Consider the following 15,180-nt stretch of genomic DNA (forward strand, 5'->3'; position numbering starts at 1 on the left):
ATGGACAGGTACGTCTAACGTCTGTTACATCTAAGATATTTGATATTTCTCAACCCCCTTTTTTTAAACTGTGGGATGTTTACTTACAGAGAAAATGTTGAACGGATCTTGATGCTACTTCTCCTGGTCGGCCTGGGTGTGGCGGCGACCGTGGACCCTTTGACAGATTTGGGTGGGTCATCCAGTGTTTCTCATTTATACTTCTCTTACAGGCATCACAATTAACTACACACTTTCTTTTAAACAGAAAATATTGCTGGGAAGTTGGTTTTCTATCAGATGGAAGGAAATGCCACCTATGTGAGGGACACAGGAGAACTGGCTTCAGATGTTCCCACTGAGACCATGTTTGAGCTCTTCGATCCCCAGAAGAATTTCAGTAAGGCAAAGTTCACCTATACGTGGGACTTGGGGAACGGGTAAGAGTGCTTTTCCACATTTGAAACATAAGCAACGGTTTGGCTTCTCTTTGTCCTTCATGCATCTTTTGATCTCTGATGCAGAGAGGTGATTCAAGGGACTGAGCCGGTGGTCCGCTATCATTACTCAGAATCAGGGAACTACACACTGCGGCTGAAAGTGGGAGTGAATGTGACCAAAAGTGCACCTCTACTCACTGACTTCTACTCCATGGACGTTCAAGTGCTCGGTTAGTTTACATTAGCGCGTGAGGAATTAGCTGCAGTTAGCTGAGATGAAATATTTCACTGTTTATGTACTGTTAACACTTTCATGTTTAGTCTCACAACTTGACGCATACAAATAAAAACTAGTCCAGAAAATGATGAAAGGGCTAATAGCTGAAATTGATTTGTAGATGCTATTAAACACATCGAGCTGAAGGGCCCAGCAGATTATGAGGTGTCTCAGAACGTCAGTTTGGCTTTTCATGTCGATGGAAGGTAAGCTGCATTTTCTTTTTTTTAAATTGTCTATTAACTGCAATTAAATTCAGGTTATCCTGATAGCAGAAAGGCCAGCATTCACAATTTGACATATCTAGTTAAAAATGACCCAATGTTATCGTTATGAAAATGAATACCCTGTCATGCAGAATTTGTCTTTGTGTGTCTGTGTGTGTGTGTGTGTGTGTGTGTGTGTGTGTGTGTGTGTGTGTGTGTCATGTGTCTTTAGTCCTCCCATGTCGGTGTGCTGGCGTTTCCTGGCCAACTGTGTGCCGGACATGACGGAGGGCTGCACACTGACCATTTTGTATGAAAACACGCTGCAACTGAATCACACGTTCACCTCCGCCGGCATCCACTGCCTGGACATCAGCGTCCGCAATGACATCAGCAAGCTGCAGACCTCCTTCAGCCTCTATGTCAAGAGAAAAAGTGAGCCCCCCTCCCCATACACACACACACACACACACACACACACACACACACACACACACACACACACACACACACACAGAGACACACACACACACATACCTGCAGGCAAACAGGCTGCTTTCCATAGCAAAAGCATGGAACCAGATAGGGAAAGTGAGAGGAAAGAGTTCAGACGCAGAGCAATGCTTATTGAGTGGGTTTCTTAATGGAATGCTCTTGTTGTGAAAGTTTGTAATTCCAGTTTTGGTGATTTTCAGAAGTGAGCATGGTTTCTCTGAGGGTTTTGGAAATTGTTTGCCCTTTCAGGGTCATGGAAACTTTCTAAAATCTACTAGATTATGCCAAATATGCGTTGTCATGAAGTTTCAACAACAGACAGAGGCTTTGAATTCTGTCTCATTCATCAACTTTACTTTAGTGGACAGCATTTTTAGAGCTTAAGATATTTCACCCCTGCATGAGGCTTCATCAGGTCTACTGTGTAGTGGGGAGTGTAGGTATTGTGAAAGATTTATTCTGAGAGGATGGATGGTTTAAATGGCTAACTACAGATTCACTTACAGAAGGGGGGGGGCGGGGTCCGGGCCTTGAAGTAGACCTGGACATCACCTGGTGAAGGGGCATCACATTCAGGCAGACACCTTACCTTTATTGGCTTCTGAATAGGGAGCAACATCTTGTCAGATTTCAGGTATACTGCCAACCGGTTTTCAGGGTTTTTTTTTTACACCTATTTACACCTTGATCCATGTCACTGTCCCATGTGACCTTGACAAGCCTTCAGTCACTCTCACGTGACATGCTGTGAACGACCCTGAGAGGCTAAAGAGGGTTTAAAGACCTGAGACTCCACCGGTGGTTAAGAGGTCTTCAATGGCTCATCTACACACTATGACGCAGCACTTTTGGTGACACCAAAGTTATATATATATATATATATATATATGAATTTGCTCTTTGATGAATCCCTTTTTTGCTGTCCTCAGTAAAGATCAATTAATAACTTTATGGCCATTTGCACGGCTCTCCTAGCCCTCCATATATTTCAGTTTGATGCACTTTGATGTAATGCAATGATTCATCAGTATGATTTAGTGTATTTGTACAGCGAAAAAAGATTCTTGTAGTTCGGAGAAGCTGAGCTGTGTCATGAGCTGTTTCAGATAAAACGTACCATTTGCAATTTAGCTGCGTTTGTTCCACAGACAGAGAGGGGACAGTGGAAATGGAGGAATCCAGGCACGGAGTGATCCGTCTTCTCAGCACATGATGGCTGCGTTCAATTGATTCACTGATGTGAACCAACCAAAAATCACAATAACCAGCTTTTAGAGCCAGTTTGTTACTGGCTGGTAAGCAACTTTTTACTGAGGAAGGTCTGGAAAGTTGGACTCGGTAGTGAATGCTTTGACCTCTGCTGTGCTATTGAGGGCAATTGAACAGGCAGCCTTGTAGTGTGTTATGGTTAACACGGTCATACATGCATACAGACAACCGAATGGGTGGCTAATGCACTTATACGCTTTCACCTCCCTTCCATGGACTGCATTTGTACCGGTTGACATCAGAACAGTGCTTCTGCTGTGTGGCTTGTTGGTGGAGCAGCAACAGTATCAGATCGGAGACAGGACATGTCGCCCGGATACCGAATGAGACTTTAACATGATTATTTACAGGATGCACTTCAGATGAGCTGCACTTTCATGCCTTGCATGTATAACAACGAAACAAAGAGAAGTATTCTGAAACATTCTGCCGCCAATTTGAATATTCTGGATATCTGAACTTGACTTGACACTGAAAAGACATGGCTCACAAGTAACACGTCCTTATCTGTGTTCATTGCAGCCAACACCCACATGTTCTTCATCCTGTCGTGTGCTGCCATAATAGTAGCAACCTTTTCCTTCATCACAGTCATCGCCTGCCACCCTCGTCATCACAGCAGATCCCAGGTGCAGAACTGAACTTGTTGCAACATCTTACAAAACCAACTTGCATTATGTGTGTAACTCTATTACGCAAAAGATAATTATACTTTTATGTTACAGTGCAAGTCTTTTCAGGTGTTAGTAGTGGCGATAAGAGCTGAGCGAAGGACATGAAACAGGAAGTAAATATAGTAGCAAACTGGGTTTTGCATGCTCTGTACACTTCGGGAACGTTTTTGCTAATTAAGGTTAAGTGCTTTATCGTATTTAGCAGGAACTAACCACTGATGCATGTTTGTTTTGGCTCTGATGAGCAGAATCCAAACACTCACAAAAAGCATCAGTGATTGAATGCAGTTCATGACCACAAGGAGGCTGTCTGTGCCCAGAAATGAATGATACCTGAGCAACAAATTCTGTGTGCCACGGAAATGACAACACAAGTTGTTACTAGACGGGTCATCAGTCTTCACAGCTTGTGCAACTGTTTTTAATCCAAAAGCAACTTAAAAAAAAAAAAAGTTGACAACTGACTGACATTTGTCTGGATGTGTGTGATTTTTACAGATCGCTGCCTCCGGTAACGCTATATTCCTGAAGAACCAAGACTCTGACGGTCAAAGCTCGATTCTTTTGAACTTCTCCCGCGTGGAGAGCGGAGAGAAAGAGCCACTCCTCCTGCAGCATGGAGCTCAATACTCTTCTTAATTCTCTGTCACATGTAATGTTATGCATTTGGGAGAAGAAAATGCACATGGTGTTATGGATGTAACCACAATGCTCATCTTGCATATTGCCATGTTAAAGATGTATATAGCTAAATCTGTGAATGATCAGTGCACAAAGAATAGCCTGATATGGCATTTTTAGTGCATCTGGTTGCATAAGCAGTGCCTGTATGTATTTAGGGGTAAGGCCTCCGCTGTGTTAATGAATGGTTCAGTCTCCATTCAGTAAGTGGGTCAGATGCCTTCTGTAGTTAGAGCCTGGCCTGATGTGAAGTAAACTCATAATGAATTAATAGCACAAGTGAAGGTCATGTTTATATAATGATTGTTAATATACAGTAAGCATGCTTTAATGGATTTCTCCACGCTGATGTAGAAATTTGCACCTAGCTTTGCTTTCCAAAGGAGGTATAAAAGATGTTGAGTTCTTACAACTTTTAGACACACACACACACACACACACACACACACACACACACACACACATCAATTTGCAGTCAGATCAGTTTTGATCACTGTCCAGTGGACTCATAAGCTTCATACTTTTGAGTTCTAAAACATATATATATATATTATGGACTGTATAATACTTGTTATAACGTGCATATGTGCTTTAAGGAAGCTGTATTTTGTTCCTTTTTCAGTGCAAACATGCACTACATACTAAAAACTTGCTTAGAATCAGCATGCATTACAGATTTGGGACGTGACTTAGCCATGCTTGCAGCTCTGTGAGGCTGTATTAAGCACAGTTGTGCTTTGAGATAAATGTTAATGTGAAGTCTGTATTTTATCAGTATTTGGTAACATAGCAAAGTATTGGACAAATTAAACACTGACCTGTGCTAGATGAAAAAAGAGATCGACAAAGCTACAACAAGGTACCCCGAGGGGGACATTAATGTCTGTGCCAAGTTTAAATGCAAAATATCTTGTGAAACCACAAATGTAAACCTCATGGTGGCTCTAGAGGTAGTCTGGGGATCAACAGTCATAATGATTCACTGGCTGGAAATACAGAAAAGTTTGAGCCGATGCAAATTGCAGATAACTGGGAAGGTGAGAAGTCTACCTGCTTGTGGCGCAAGAGGAAAAGTCAGAGGATCAACAAGGCCATCAGGACACAATGAATGTCTGCACTGATCTTCCTGGTATTCCATCCAGTAGTTGTTGAAAACAGGGTCTTTCTGGTGTCACAGATGCACATTACAATACGCTGATTTGAATAAGATTCAACAGAAATTGACCAAAAATGAGAGACTGTGTACAACTACCTCACAATAAACAAAGTCTTTGGATCTTTTCCAGCTGTGTTGACGTCAGTCGAACTATTTTTATGCTGTTTAGTACCTTGATGATGGCTAATGGCAGCTTGTCCTCTGTTGGAGATGTCACAACATTATTAATTGGGAGTTTCCTGATGAATGCCAGCTGCCAGAGAGCTGCAGGTGCTACGATGAGTGCTATCGACCTTGAGCTAAAACACTGCTGTAGTTAAAGTCTGCAGCTGGCCCCGGTTTTTGGAAGAAAAACATTTCGTGGACCTGGGTTTTAACTCTGTGAGGTATATGATCAGATGAACCAAATATCACACATATGTTTAATATATGATTAAGCATGATAAGAGGTAAACTGATGTTTAAACTGCAAGACACTCTCAGTGGTGGTATGTGAGACTACACAGGACAGGCCAGCAAGAGGGAGTCCTGATGTGGAAATGTATACAAAGGGGACCGTTTAGAGGTGAATCCCCAACAGAGGTGGACTTATATGGGTGAGAGTGGAGGAATGCACTCCTCAGTAAGATAATGTACAGAACATGGCCTTTTTTGTGAGTGAGGTAAGATATGGGTGGAGTAGGACAGACCATTATGCTATATATTGTATTGTCTTTAGGATAACGGCAGAGTTTTTCTGATCTGACCCTGAAACTCTCTCAGATGGCCGGCATCTGATCTGATACTGATTGTTAATAAAGTTCTCTTCAACGCAAGCTTGTATCAGCGGAGTCCTTTCTACATCATCATCACACCACTGCTTGGCAGGACCTGGCTGATAAACATCATCTGTTACATTCACTCACATCTGCTGAAGCTGCCTCATATTTGAAAGTTTGGGGTTGAGGCAGTCTCACAAAAATCTGTGAATGCTACATATCCTATTATCCTATACTCTTTTATGTTTGCCTTTAAAGATTGGGCGAAAAGTGTCTAATATTTACCTTGGTAGCTATGAGGCAAATAGCTGACTCAAGACCTGCCGCGAGTCTCCTGAAGGTGCAGAGCAGTGGCAAAACAATGACTCTCAAGTGTGACATCTCATTTCTGAGCGGCCTGTGTTTGCATTTAAAGCCAAAGGTTAATCTGCTATACCAAATACAGCTACATATAAGCAGGAAAGGTCTTAATGTCCCCCTAGGAACCTCACTGATGGTGTAAGATAAAACCCACTACCCAGTAAGATGTCACGCTGAGGGCAAGACCAGAAAGCCTGTGCGAGATTGGATAGATAAAGAGAAGGAGCACCTGTCACAGCCAGCGTCTGTCCCAGGATATATGTCAGCAGGCCTGGCTTTGCTTAAATGAACCCTGGGCAAAACTTTAGATTGCATGAGTCTCAGTCTGGCACACGATGATGAGGAATGGACCCTCATGTTCCTCAGTCAATCTAGTTTGAATTTTGTCGATGTTTTGATGTAAAGACATCAGTTGAGAGCATAATACAGAGATCAGTCCTTTATCATTAAAAACTAACAGTGCCTAACACTTTGGCAGGTGGGAGATCAGGAGAAGTGGCAGATCTGCAGATATTTAAAGAAATGATTGGGTGGGAGGCCATATTTTCTGATGACAGAAACTCTTGTGAACGAATAAAACGGTCTGTAGGGGACATTTGTTTATTACACCTTGTTGTTAGGTTACATTCATATTTAGAAACCATATCTTTTGAGTTAAGTCATCTTAATCCTGGGATGGTCACTCGTCCTTTATTTAATTGCTTATGTGGAGCTGTTGTAGAACGAAGCTTGTTTTTTAGACTTCATCTTCGTTGGCCAAACTGCTGTATTGAGTTTCTAACAGAGTCGTCCTGTTTACTAGCTCTTTTTTTACTTAAGGTTTTAGTAAGGGGCCGAACATTAACAAGGAGTACAATCATACAATATTACAACTCAACATTTTTGTGTTTTAAATTGATATTAAAAAGTGAACAATTTGTTTTTCACATTATTTTTGTTTTTCATGTCAGAAAGTTGTTTTGTTAAAGAACCAGTTTAATTGCCAGTCAACTTAAGTAAATGCATTTTTGACCAACATCAAATGGATTTTGATGAACAGAACATGTTAAACCGTGCACCTGTGTGTGCTACTAAATTAGCACACACAAAAGCATACAGCCCTGGAACAACACAGTCATTGTGCTTTGATTAGAGACTACAGCCATTCTGTTGAATAGGAAGAGGGTGAAGTGTTTTTTCTTGGTGGTTTGCACTTGTCTTAAAATCCTAAGACATATACATACATACATTATTCAAATGTCGGTGTGCACAACACTGTTTTTCCAGAAAAAATCTGAAAAAGAAGAAAGGAAGTAAAGGATCACATAGCATTTTTAAAATGTTTTGCAGTGTAGTTAATTTATGACATATTTCTATTTACAGATCAGTCAGGTTTCCGATATGTGTCCCCCAATGTTAAACTCATTCCTACTCCCTTGTAGGGAGGAGTAGATGGTCTCTAGGCAAAATTTTGAGGGTGGAGAACATGACAGGACTGGATACAAATCCAAGCGTTTTAGTGGCAGGAAGGAATACACTCAAGCTGGAGAAGATGAGGAGCGGCTGTGTAATGTCTGGCGCTTCAGCTACTAAATGCTCCACTATGTTTACCAGCTGGTGGCAGACCCTGTCTGTCTGCTGCTTGCTGCTGAGCAGGAGGTGGACTGTGGCTATTTGAAGCTTATTCGCTGAACAGCTGCCTCACCCTGGTCCAAGTTCGATAAAAACTGATAACAACACCACAGAAACTGAACATTTTCATGTTTTCTCGAATGGGAAATCGAGGCGGCCTGCCCCAGCTGTTTAGCTGACTACTGATGTCTTAGCTTGTTGCTACCTGATGTTCCACAAACCTAAATTTTGTGACAGCAGGAAGTAAACGCTCATTTAACATGAACGTGTTGAAATTTACCATGAAGCTTTTGTGGAGGAGGAAACGCTGTGTCTCCAGCTCTGGTGCAGGCCCACGCCATGTTCATGTCACATCGCAATTACCAGTTTCAGCTCAGAAATACGATTCAAGTCAAAACCATTTGCATTCATGTTACATACAAGAGTGCAGCTTTAAGTAATACCTTACTGAGAAACTGTGGAACCTGCCTGTACATCTATCAGCAATGTTAATCTTATTCCAAGACAAACATTTTCCACGTCGTTATTTCTATTATGTCCAAACTGGACTTTGTGACACCCTGTTACTTGAGTTTCTATGTTAGTATGCAGTTTTAGGTTCAAGGTCATTGTCTTGTTAGAAAGAACCACTTCTTTGTGGGCCAAAGGGGTAAACAGACATTCCCTCCCAGAAAGCCACCCATTTACCAAACACGCCTTTTCAAAATGAAGGAAACTGAGTCTGTGCTGTTTAAGGTTCAAGGTAACTTGCTTGTAAGACTCCATTACACTTCATCGTTGTGTTTCTTGTATCATTCTTGTCGCCAACCAACCAACCAACCTTGTTTTATCTACTTTTCCAACGTGCAACATGAGGGCAGAGGCTCACAAAGTATGAAAAGATCCAGACGGGGCTTTTGCCATTTCCGTGATCATTATTGATTGAATTCAGCTCTGAAAAGCCAGATCGAGACTCCTGTGTTACTGCCTCTTGCTTGTCTTTCAAGGCCATAACATACAGAGCTTCCTGTGTGGCTGGAAAACGACATGTTCTGAAGAAAGGAACAAAGATGCGCCTCACGCTAACAGACAAGGCTGCATGAAAAACAGCCTGTGCGAACAACACAAATTCATCAGAATACTTCACTGAAGTACGTGAATGTGAATGCTGCAACAACAAAACCTGTCTCTGGGGACTTATGCAGTATAATGGATTTCAATAGTCTGGGTCTTACTGAAGATCATACCTGATGGCCTTTAAAAAACATGTTGTTTTTGCCATTTTTGAGATGTTTTCAGAGCAGAGCGTGGTCGGAAGGAGCTGCTTTCTCTGAGGGAGCGTGTCTGTGACGCCACCCGCGACCTTTTGGCCTCTGTCATCTGTTAAGCCTTGCTAATGCCACCCAGGACACCTGTTGTTGTCTTGACCCAAGCCATCTGAGTCTAAAGATCCTGCTCAGCCTGTAATTAACAGCTCGTGTCTCTCCTGTGACACCTTACCAGCTTGACAGATATGGCCAAGGTGATAGTAAACTACTGTAGGTAGGTAGGCTGTAAGCTTAAACAAGCGTTGCTAGATTTTACGGAATTATCTCAGATGACCAAAATGTATGTATGACTCTCAAATAACAAATAAATGTGAAACGTATACTGCAGGAAATATACTGATCATAAGGAAACTTGCAATGTAAAGGCTGAGAGATAAAACAGACATTTGTAAATTAATTTTGCAGCAGTAATTTCTTTTTAATTTTTAATTTTCCACATTTAATGGCAAAGTAAATCATTTCCAACACTTAGGAAAGATTTAATGGCACTTAAATCTCGATAAAAGGCCACAAGACAAGAGATTACAGTTTCTTCTGGACGGACACAACACGTACAAACGATTCATGTACAAGCAGCACATTCAAAATACATTTTTGTGAAGCGGACAGTTTCGATAACACTAATCTGTTCTGTTTTCTGTTGAATGTTGGCTAGACGGTCCTGCGAGGATATCACAAATCACCAATAAAAATATTTCACAATATGGACGCTATGAATATATTTTCAACATGATTAAGCATTTAAACGGGTTTGGTTCAACTGGAAAAGGCAAGAAAAAAAGCACTGTGGATAGACTCGCCAGTGTTACTGGTATCAGTCATGCATGCCAAGAATAAAGCTTCCCGGCATGGTGAAGTTTGAACTAAATCATACATAGGCTGGAAAACAAAAACAACAGAAGCATCTTGCACACATGCTCCAGCTACCAGTCAGTCAGAACCGCATGGCAGGTAAAGTGCCTAATTGTCTTTCCCTCTTATATTCCCCTTAAAAGTGACTAAACGTGTCAGGATCAGAGGATTGATTGATGTTGGCTCTAAACCCATTCCCTAGTTAAGGAACAGACATAACATTAGCCAGACCTTTAATCTTTCCTGCTGCTCGCATCCACACAGCACGCAACACCAACTCACATGTCAGCGGCAAACCGTGAGCTAGTCTGGATACCTCAGGGTATTTGTGGCAGGGGCAGTGCATGCGTGCGTCCGTGCTGGACTAGAGTGGATGGGGGGTTGTGTGGGAGGCTGTGAGGGGGCGGAGAAGTCTTAGCACCAATACCTGAGGGGACCTTTTACCATGGTGGTGGGTGTACTGAAGGGCGAAATACCTTAATTATGTTAAAGAAAGAAATGTCTGACATAGCTCTCTGAATGACAATGATGGTGTTCAGCCTCCACAGGGCAATTTGAACTTCGGTGCCTTCACACAGTCACTGCTACAGATCTGACTGTCAAAATGTTCTGTCATGTGAGTGCACCTATGTAATTTTAAGGGATCCCACCTGTGTCGCAAATCTCAAATATCTCTCTGAGCAAAGCAGGTAAATACAAAATTGTTGCACATCAATGTATAAAATAAAGTCCATAAACCTTACAGTAAGAGCAGACAATTAAAAAAAATGCTGAATGGATGGAAACACGCTAAAGAAATGCACCCAGATGAGTTTTAAGCATTGGGCAGTCTCTCCTGACACATCTCCAGGGGCCGCTTGAACGCTCCCCTCCCGAACACCTCAACGTTGCTCGCCAGCCAAGAGATCACATTCCCGGGCATGTACGAACTGCAGTTAGCCATAGACTGGACCTCGACCGGCTTCAGAATGCGGTCCCAAATGTTCACTTGACTCAGCTCGCCCACGAAAGCCTGTCCAGCGTCGAAGCGCCCGCCCACCACATCCTGTAAGGGCCATAAACAGCAGGATGTAAATTCAAACAGCATCATAAACAACAGCACCATCAAAGCTAATTATCTTTCGGAGGCGGAGGAGGCACTCTGAGGAACTTTGAATGGAACAGTTGGTAAACTTTTGCATGTAGTGTGTGTTTTATTCGCTGGGCCGTACGAAGCTGCAAACACTGAAGCATCTAAAATCGTAAATGTCTGGAAATACCTGAGATGCCACTGATTACATTTTGATTAAGCTGATGGAAATTAAATGTGTTAAATCATTTTCAAAACTACATTAAGTAGACTGAAGAGGCCACTACAATGCTTGTTTAACTGTGTGAATATCACACTATATCACACACATCTGTCTGAACTGTGATCACATTCCACACAGTATGTAGCTATTGAATACTACAGTACACACTATGAATGCATACTGCCATTATATAGCATTCAGCATGTGTGTGTATTATGTACAGATGGACTTTCAAGTGAAAGTAACCCTTCATTACATCATCTGAGCAACTATGTCACCTACCGGTTTAGCTTTTTTACTGTGCTAACCTTGCTAGCCGCTCTGTGAAGCTGCACTTAGCACAGCGGTGAGCTAAATGCTAATGTGCACAAAAGAACAGGCTGATGCTGAGCAGGTGTTTGCCACATTCACCATCTTAGTGTATCATCTTAGCATGCTAGCATTTGGTAATTAGCACTAAACACAGAGTACAGCTGATGGCTGCAGTATTTGTTCATAAACTGTGTTGAACAAACTAGCCTACAAGCCTGATGATGGAAATGCCCAAAAAGTCAGATGATCACCAAACTGATCAGAGTTGATCCTCAGAAATGTCAACCTCATTGTGGCACGATAAAAAGTCAGGGGCTCGCTAAGGCCATTAGGAAACAGCATCTGGGAATCATGAATGTCTGTATGAAATCTGATGACAAGCAATGTAGCAGATGTAGGATTCATCCTCGAGGGAACACAAAAATCCTTCGCATAGTTGTTGAGATATTTCAGTGTGAACCAAAGTGGCGGACCAGCAGAGCGCCATTGCCTTTCCTTGCAACTAGCATGGCTAAAAACACATTTTAGCATGCGATTGTTTAAAAAACTACAACATTCAATTGAATTGGAATTTGCAGTATGCTGCTTTTTGTCAGTCATGTATCCTCCAACAGTCCTCCAACACTGCTGATTTGATTTCCACAGAACGCAACAGACTGGTGCGTCTCATTCCTACATCCTGACGTTTTTAATAATGCACAGATTGGTCTGGAGGGAGACCTCTGCGTCTGTGGGCAGTGACCGGTTCAGTGTCGTCTTTTTAATTGTTTTGTCACAATACCCTGCGACCGTCTTATCCCTGCTGCCTCAGGCCTAATTGATTTTCTTGTTTCCATCTGCTTATTAGTTGAACCACTTGACGTTACACTTTGAAGCGTTTGGGTTGTGAGAATGTGAACATGCTGCACCATGCAGTTGATGGGATGTTGACACTGTTAAAAAAAAACAAGATTATATAGAAAATATTTCACTGGTGATGTAATTCCAGGTAAGTGGGGGCTTTCTTTGATCATGACAGAAGAGCTATGCGATGACTAAAAGCTACCTAGACGGAGGCATGTGTCAAACACAAAGGAGTTTGATCACTAATTCCATCTTAGATTTCAAGGTCTCACAGCGCCTCCTTACCTGCTCCTGCCCCAGGATGATGACCCCGCCAGGTTTGATGGGGTGCCAGGCCGCCAGGTTGTCCCCAGCTCCAAGCTTTCCACCATCTTGGTAAGCCTCCCATTGGCCGTCCCGCGTGGTCCAAGAGATGCAGATGTGGTGCCACCTTCCATCACGTACCTCCAAAGGCAACTGGGCAACCTGTGGTCAAAATACAATGTACTTTGTTGTGCCTCACTCACATTGAGGTACGTGTATGAATGTTGAATGAAAAGAGAAGTTAATCACACAGAGGGGCAGGATTTAGTTGGATCCACTGACATGAGAGGGGGAGAACTTTTTAGGAATTTCATTTAATGAGTCATCATTTCATCATATTACCATAAAAGTTTAAACCAGAAACTGCTTGCCTTGTCATTGATGAGCAGCTCTATCGGGTTATTGCCCCATTCAATCAGCACAATCTCATTCGCTTGCCCTGGTACACCGTACGAGAAGGGTGTCCCTATGCCGGGACTGGCACTGGACTTGATCCACATGCAGAGAGTGAAGGCGTACATCTCCGGCAGGCTCTTGGTGATGCGGCCGTACAGGTAGTTGGTCCGCTGGGGGAGGGACAGCTTGAACTGCTCTGGGGACTTGAAGTCTCCTCCCCCTGTAATGAGGCAGGCAGAGAGAGAGGGAGAGAAGGTGGGAGAGGTGAGAGGTGCCCTGTAAACTCTTAATCACTGCATGGGGATGAATGCAAGGAAACAACAGCACCACATCCCAGCTGTGATTTAAAACATGGCCTCAGCAACCTTTATATGCATATATATATCTGCTGCCCTTATGTCACCATCTCTGATTCATCAGACCCCCTCAAGTATTTTATTCCCCGGAGTGTCTTCCTCTGCCTCCTCTCCGCTGGTGTAGTGGATGTACAGTATTAGTAGTTGCATGCTCTCTGTACTCTTATATCAAGCTGAGTAACCTAAGCCTCTCCATGGAGCATTTCATCTTGACTTTACCTGTCCAGCTCACGATGGTGTGAATTTGCCAGTGCTGCAGTTACCTTTCTCCAGCTCACTGATCCTCTCCACTAGGGCGTTCAGGGTGCTCTCTGTCTTCAGCCTGTAGGCAGCCGTGGCGTTGGACAGCATGCTCTTCTCCTCTTCCAGGTTGCTGACTTTCTTCAGAAGCTGTTTCTCCAGCTCCCCGAGCCGACGCTGCAGCAGGTTGCGGAGCTCGCTGGGGAACGAGGCGCCGGATACGTTGGCCCGCATCTGCTGTTGCTAAGGAAGAACGGACAGGACAACAGTAGCAGGAAGCTCACAGAGATATTCAGGGACAATGAGTCCCCCGAGAGATGCAATTGATGCATTACATCACTGCTCTATAAGGAGTCACTCTTCTCTATGACTGAGTGACAGGCCCTGCAAATACAGTGTCAGGGCTGGAAAACATTTGCTTTCTTGTACTGTGTGAGGTTTTGGTCAGTTTTCTAATCCTGTTATTTGATTATCTTGTTTTGACAAGTGTGTTAAATTAAATGATGAAACCACCCCCAGAATGTCCCCTTTTTTGTAACAGTGCATGAGAGGCATCATCTGTGCCGAGAAATTAACAATCAGAGTCACTGACGCTTAGCAAGTCATCATTTTAAGACTGGGAGATAAACATTGCTCATGCTTTTTAAAGTACTGCACTCAGGAGATAAACAGACGTTGTGTCACATAATCAGTCCTGCGTAATAGAAAGTTTAAGGCCAATTAGACACTTAATCTCTTCGCTACAGATAGGCTACCTTTGTTTGATCTTCATGATACACAGGCCTACTGTAATGGCTCTCAGAGGTGTCTACTGCTGAGCTGTGAGTCAACAGTGTGTCGTAATCCTGTAAGTCCGTACCGAGAATCAAACGGCGCTTTTACGCATGGCTTTGGCACAGGAGGCACGCTTTGCGCAATTGGTGCCGACTTACCTCCAAGTTCTCCAACCGGTCCTTGAGCCCCTGCATGGTTTTTCCAAGACTGTCGATGGTGTCATTTGGGTCTCTGGGAACATCCCCCATTGTATTTTGCTTTTCTTTGCCCCAGGAACCCCCCTTGTCGTACTTCCTATCGTCGGTGGCTGAGGCGCAGAGAGACAGCTTGGTGGTTAACTCGTTGATGGTGCCCTGCTGCTTGGAAATGTTTTCTTTCTGCTGTAAAATCGTTTCTCGGAGCTGCATGACAGTATTCCTGAGCTCCTCTTCCTGGCTCCCGGCGTTTAACTCGGGTAGCAGCGTCACGGGGCAGCTGGCGTCGCCGCTGAGGGGTACTGCCCGGCAGATGTACCGCTTTCCGTCGTCCGGCTGGCCGCTCGCTAGCTGACCGCAGCCCAGCGCACAAAAACAGAACAATCCGTACAAGAGTGGCAACAT

General features: G+C 43.3%; 2 protein-coding genes across 2 annotated transcripts; one reads left to right on the plus strand and one right to left on the minus strand.

Moving 5' to 3' along the window:
* tmem130 (transmembrane protein 130) lies at positions 1 to 3,307 on the plus strand. The gene is made up of 7 exons (XM_041963400.1): positions 1 to 8; positions 90 to 172; positions 248 to 419; positions 504 to 649; positions 818 to 902; positions 1,135 to 1,337; positions 3,189 to 3,307. The coding sequence occupies exons 1-7, from the start codon at positions 1 to 3 to the stop codon at positions 3,305 to 3,307; spliced, it is 816 nt and encodes a 271-aa protein (XP_041819334.1).
* A 7,572-nt stretch (positions 3,308 to 10,879) lies between these two features.
* On the minus strand, positions 10,880 to 15,180 carry nptx2b (neuronal pentraxin IIb). Its single transcript, XM_041963198.1, has 5 exons — positions 14,740 to 15,180; positions 13,831 to 14,050; positions 13,187 to 13,431; positions 12,798 to 12,977; positions 10,880 to 11,110 (listed from the first exon to the last, which is right to left on the minus strand). The coding sequence occupies exons 1-5, from the start codon at positions 15,178 to 15,180 to the stop codon at positions 10,880 to 10,882; spliced, it is 1,317 nt and encodes a 438-aa protein (XP_041819132.1).

This window comes from Chelmon rostratus, chromosome 21, assembly GCF_017976325.1.
Source record: "Chelmon rostratus isolate fCheRos1 chromosome 21, fCheRos1.pri, whole genome shotgun sequence".
Taxonomy (NCBI): domain Eukaryota; kingdom Metazoa; phylum Chordata; class Actinopteri; order Chaetodontiformes; family Chaetodontidae; genus Chelmon; species Chelmon rostratus.

What these genes read in the sequence shown, in the direction of transcription:
- tmem130 (XM_041963400.1), top strand. An exon ending in CATGGACGTTCAAGTGCTCG is followed by an intron (nt 650 to 817) that starts GTTAGTTTACAT and finishes ATTGATTTGTAG; the next exon opens with ATGCTATTAAACACATCGAG. An exon ending in GCTTTTCATGTCGATGGAAG is followed by an intron (nt 903 to 1,134) that starts GTAAGCTGCATT and finishes ATGTGTCTTTAG; the next exon opens with TCCTCCCATGTCGGTGTGCT.
- nptx2b (XM_041963198.1), bottom strand. Translation starts at nt 15,180, where the DNA reads ATGTTGCCACTCTTGTACGGATTGTTCTGTTTTTGTGCGCTGGGCTGC. An exon ending in ACCGGTTGGAGAACTTGGAG is followed by an intron (nt 14,051 to 14,739) that starts GTAAGTCGGCAC and finishes GTTCTTCCTTAG; the next exon opens with CAACAGCAGATGCGGGCCAA. An exon ending in AGCTGCTCATCAATGACAAG is followed by an intron (nt 12,978 to 13,186) that starts GCAAGCAGTTTC and finishes TTTTGACCACAG; the next exon opens with GTTGCCCAGTTGCCTTTGGA.